General features: G+C 52.7%; 1 protein-coding gene across 1 annotated transcript in view; it reads right to left on the reverse strand.

The window, feature by feature from the left end:
* Nucleotides 1-1,393: 1,393 nt before the first annotated feature.
* Nucleotides 1,394-5,576, reverse strand: part of LOC104529773 (A disintegrin and metalloproteinase with thrombospondin motifs 7) — a gene marked incomplete at its 5' end in the record, with an annotated part of 27,813 nt that continues 23,630 nt past the window's right edge. Inside the window, one exon of the mRNA XM_029086545.1 lies at nucleotides 1,394-1,695. Within this exon, the coding sequence (XP_028942378.1) occupies nucleotides 1,394-1,695 (302 nt within the window). The remainder of the gene's footprint in view (nucleotides 1,696-5,576) is intronic.

Consider the following 5,576-nt stretch of genomic DNA (forward strand, 5'->3'; position numbering starts at 1 on the left):
AGCTCTGGCCCAGCTCACACCAGGACAACATAACAGACTGGAAATCATGTTTCCAACCCCGGATCACCGGGCTACAAGCCCTTGCAAGCGCGGTGTGAGCTGTGAGGTGAAGGGACTCTCTCTTCCTCTCTTGCTGCTGACACGCGGGAGGTCTCACCCTGCCCTGATGGCAGCAGGGCTGTGTCAAAGGACCATGAGGAGCTGTACTATTAGTCACTACAGATGGCAACAAAGCCTTTGCATATAGCAATGGAGTTATTTTTAGCATATAGATCTTTCTAAATATTTACATCCAGTCCTGCTGAGCTTCCCTTAAAGCACAAACACAGGTCAGCAGCTGAGGGTCCCAGGGAGGTGAGCAGCAGCTGTATTTGCTCTGACATGGGCTGTGTGGGTCCTTTTGCTTCTTCCCTCCTTCAATATGTGTGTGAAACAGCTTCATTTAATTCCTCCAAAAAAACCTGGTTGTTCTGGGTGAGCAAAGCACGCCGTGCCTTGGTACCAGCTACGTGCCCAAGGAACAAGGCAGCTTATTTCCCTCCCCTGGCTTTCCTCCTCCTGTTTTCTGCTGCTGTACTTCCCACTGGCCGTGTCCATCTGCCCACTCGCTGCCTGCAATGGGCAGCCCTGGGGTGGCCGTGACCTGCTGGAGCACTGACTGGGGTTCCCCTGCCCGAGCTCCCCACCCAGAGCAGCTGACAGCGACTGGTTGCTGTATAAAAGCCAAAAAAGATCAAACAGATAAATTCTTCACATCCTTGTCCTGCTTTTCTGACCCTCGAGGCTGTGCTTGTGAAACCTTCTGTGGAGCACAAAGGCTAGAAGTTCTAAGAACAAGAGAAACCGAAAACATCTCCTATTCTCATCCTAAGAGGCGCAGAGGGATGTTGTGAGCTATTCCTGGGCTGTCAGGGCTTCGCTGCCTCCTCACATGCTCAGATCAGCAGTGGGACCACATCCCTCACCCATCGTTGCAGCTGATGAAGGACTGATGACCCCTCGGGTTCTTTAGGGATTAAAATGCTCCAGCTGAGATCATCTGGTCTGGACAGAAGCACTTGGGTAAGAATTGAGAGCCTGCAAAACACAGGTGCTCTGACAGGGTGACACATCTGCTTCTTGAGACGCGGAAGCGTTTTAAGTGTTATTGTTAATAAGAGTCACAAACAACCTCCTCATGAAATCCCTGCTGCTTCCCAGTTAACGAGCTCTCAGTTCCTTCCTGTCTCCAGCTCTGGAAATGTCTGGAGGTGACCAGGGGAGGCACAAGGTCTCATTTCTGATCTGAAGCCAAAAGCCTCGGGCTCCTCTCAGAGATGCTTTCAGGAGATCCCGATGATCAATAGAAGCAACAGCAAAACACGAGCTACAGGTTGCTGCCCTGATGCCATCCTCATGCAGGTTCTCCTGTGATGCTGCAATCAGGAGGAGTCTCCAAGTCTTTGCAAGCACCATCCTGCTGCTGACTGCCAGGATGCTGCTGCCAGTCACCCCTCTCCTGGTCACCCCTTTGCTGGTTGCCCACGTCCCACTCATCTGTCTCCTGGTTGCCCATCTCCTGGTCACCCATCTCCTGGTCACCCACCTCCTGGTTGCCCATCTGGTCACCCGTGTGGTTGCCCATCTCCTGGTCACCCATCTCCCCATCAACCAGCCGAGGTAGCTGTTTAAAATACTCCCAGTCCTTCCTTTCCCCTGGAAAAAGAAACCCCGCAGGACAGCCCTACCCAGCCCTAAACCCCAGCCCACAGCTCCCATTAACCCAGTGCAGATGTCCAGCGGGTGCTGGGAGGTGACCAGGCTGCAAGAACAAATTTCCCTGTCACCTCTGACAGCTTCGCAGAGAAACCAAATGTTTTTCAAAAAGGCCAAGTAAACCCGAGCGGCCAAAGGTCGGGGAGACTCAGACCCCCCCTCTGGCTCACAGCCAGTGGGAACCCCCCTCCCAGTGTGCCAAATGAAGCATGGAGCCCTGCCCAGCGCTCTTCAATGGGCTCTTTCTGAAGTAATGAACCAAAAGGATCTCAGAATGACAAAGCCAATGCATCCTGCTCCCCGCGCCGCCTCTGTCCCCAGGGATAAGAGGGATGTAGGGCTTTTCTCCTGGCTGCCCTGCTCACACCCAGGGCTCTTTGGGAGGCTCTGCCCAAGTCTCCGGTCCCGGTCAAACATACACATGTTCTTGGTGTGACCAGTGCATGGTGGTGGGCTTCCTTCTCTGCTCTGCGGGGGTCTGGTGGAAGGACACCAGCCATGGAGCTCTGCGGTGGGCTGGCTGACATAGTCCTGCTTTTCTCTTTCATATTCTGCTTAAATTAACCTGGTAAAAATAATAAGCTTGCTTTGCTGGCAAACCACCCTGAGATACCCCAGGGAAAATCATCTTTCTATTTCAAACATCTTTTGATTCATAACGACTTCCCTGCTTCCTTGGCACGCTTCTGCGGCCGCCGCTTCTGAATAACGTCCTTCTTGTGTTGACACGTTCAGAAAAACATCTTTAAAAGGAGGGGAAAAAAAAAAAAAAAGGCATTTCTAGTTAATTCCTTGGTGACAAGGAGCGAGTGAAAACACAGCTACGAACAAAGCTGAGCGAGTAAATGTGCAGATCTGCTCCTGGGAAGGGTCTGGCTTTGCCGGGAGGGGATGTGAGGAGCTCTGCACACACGTGCTCCTGCGTCCCCGTGGCTTGAAGCAGATTCTGCTGTCAGACGTGTCAGAGCCACACCAATTCCGGAGAGTTTTTCATTTACAGTCCATTTGCTGAGCTGCAGGTGTCTCATTGAAAAGAAACATTGCAAGATGTGTGTGATTATTACTCATAATGTAATTTGTGTGCTTGTGGGAGGCCTGGCTCGTTATGTGGCTACAAATGAGATGAAATGGCCTTATCATATTGATTCCCACACTGTGATACAAACTCCTCCAGCCTCAGTGCCCGCCGGGGATCTCAGCAGCTCGGGTGCTGGTTGGCCACGCTGCTGGTTTACACTGATCCCTGCTGCTCCCGGTCTGAGCGCTCGGGAACCGGCTCTGCTTGGCTTTCCCCAGAGTGACGCCCCGGTCCCACCGCTGCGATGTGACCTGAAAGTCATCGTGGAGCCGGGGCACCCGCCTGTGCTCTGCAAACCCCCAGGTGTTGGATGTGTCGGGGCTGGCCCTTCTTGGAACAGAAAGGTTCTCCCCGTGTCACAGAGACCCAACCCCGTGGGGCTGGTGGGACACGAAGGTGCTGGTGGGCATCGGGCTCTGGCTGTGCTGGTGGGGGATGCTCAGGGACCAGCCCCACGCGAGGCTGCGGGGAACAAAACCTGCAGAGAGCTCTCACAGCAGCTCAGAGCCTTTGATTTACGACCTGTTTCACCAGCTTGTTCCCAAAGGGTTGTGTCTGGCCAGGCTGAAGTGTTGGTGTGCAATTGCTTCTGCAGCATTTCCAGCACCACTGCCCAGACACTGCAATGGTGTCCTGGTGCTGAGCTGGGCCAGAGCTGGTTCTGTTCAGCAGCTGGAACAGTGCTGGGGGTTGGGTTCAGCTGGGATTTGTCAGGAGAGAAATGAACATGATTGAATAGTTCTTCTCTCCCCCTACGAGTCTCCTTCCCCTCGCCCCCCAATTCTCTCCCCTGTCCCCTGGGTGGGAGTGAGCGAGCGGCTGTTTGGTGCTACAACCACCTGAAATGGCTTTGGCTGGGTGTCCCGTGGGAGGGATTATCCTGTGCCCTCATCCCAGCCATGGCTGTGACCCAGCATGGACAGGTCCCACAGGACAGACTCTCCAGGCCGGCTTAGCGCTGAAATGAATCGATTTGCAAAGCTGGAGTTGGCATCAACCCAGCCCAGGGGCTGAAGCCTTTTGATCTGTGAGACCCCAGTGCTGCCAGCACCGACCCCACCGACCCAGCTGAGATTTTAACGGTGAAAATGGCAGTTTAAATGATTTTTGAATGCGAACTGATGGCCCCTTTCTGAGAGAGTAATCACATCTCCACTGTCACCAGGACCTAAATCAACTCCACTTAACTGTGTTTCAGTGAAAATCCCTCAAAATTCCCCAAGAGGAAGAGAAAGTATGAAACTCTTCCATGTCCTTCAGCAACTGTTTAATTTAACACACTCGTGAGCTATAGCCATGAAACCCCAAGACACTGAGCAGCTATCCCCTGGGAGCGCGACGGGAGGATGGGACGGATGGTGCCGGAGAGAAGGAAACGGGACTGAACACAGGCTCTTGAAACATAAAAATTTACACCACGTTGGAGAGGAATAAAACACACACGGTGAAATCATGGCTTGTGTTTTACATACAAATTACAGGCGGGAACTGCCCCTGTTGTGGGACTGACATTGCTCCCAACAGCACCAAGTGAAGGAGAAACCGGGCACACGCGGCTCCAGCCTCTCTCCGTTCCACACAGGCAGGATTGCCTTCAAGGTCTCCCACTTTTTGGGCGTCCTCCATAGCCTGAACAGTAATATGGAAAGGAATTCCTACCAAAATGCTCCTGACCTTCCTCTGGGGACCAACCTAAGAATAAATCCTCCCTAAGACAGGGAGAGTTTAACATACGACACTCCCGGACTGGTACGAGCTGCACCGGCCGCATACCGCTCCTCGTACAATATTGGATATTCTAGTTAAAAGAATCAGCTAAACCTTAACAGAGGTGAATCTATATAAGCAGAAAAAAAACAACAAAAAAAGGTTTTTAGCTTGTAAGAACACAGAAAAACCCCTTACCCAACCCTTACACTGCTGCGCCGGGACTGCACCCAGAAACCCGGGCGTGGAAGCACTTTGCTGCTCACACCGGGGCCAGAGCCGCTTTCCCTCTCCTTCACAAACGTGTCAGACCCCAAAAGCAAGGTGTCACTCCGCTGGTGACACTCCACTGGTGCCTTGGTGTCCCTGAGCACCCCCTTTGCTCCAGAGCGATTCGGGCAATGGCTTTAGCAGAGAAAGCCGGCAGTGAGGAGATGAGGGTACGGAGCCTTCGCACACGCCGTGAGCCCTGGACTCCATTCCTCTGCCCTGTCTCTATGTCTTCAATTATTGCTATTTAACTTCAGTGCGTAAACGTTGCAATGAAAATGACAGAAATAAGTTGCTAGCTTCAAGAACCTTAAGGAAAATAAAACAAACCAACCCAACCCAGACGGTGGCTGTGCTGGTGGAATGCTAGATGCTCCCTTCATATATATAAAAATAATAATAAAAGTCAAGATTCCGTGCTGGCCTGCCAACACTATCGAGAGGCTGACGTGTCAAATGATAGCACCATGAGCACTTCTGAGAGGTCTCCCTCCAACTACTGCTGCTTTTGGTTTCCCTTCCCCAAAAAAGTTTCCCCACCAGTCACCCAACGGCAGCGTGACCCCGACGGAGGGTCCCGGCATCTCCCATGGGAGCAGCGGGACCCGCACACCCAGCCCACCCCAGACCTCCCTGTTCAGAGCGATGGTTTGAGCACCGTTAGAGTGTAGCACAAATACAAGAACCGAATCCTTCCCCGTGTTGTGAAAGAGCACCGCGCAGCTCCGCCGAGCCAGAGCAGCCATGTCCTGGCTGTGACCAAGCT

Source organism: Antrostomus carolinensis, unplaced genomic scaffold, assembly GCF_000700745.2.
Source record: "Antrostomus carolinensis isolate BGI_N321 unplaced genomic scaffold, ASM70074v2 scaffold27078, whole genome shotgun sequence".
Taxonomy (NCBI): Eukaryota; Metazoa; Chordata; class Aves; order Caprimulgiformes; family Caprimulgidae; genus Antrostomus; species Antrostomus carolinensis.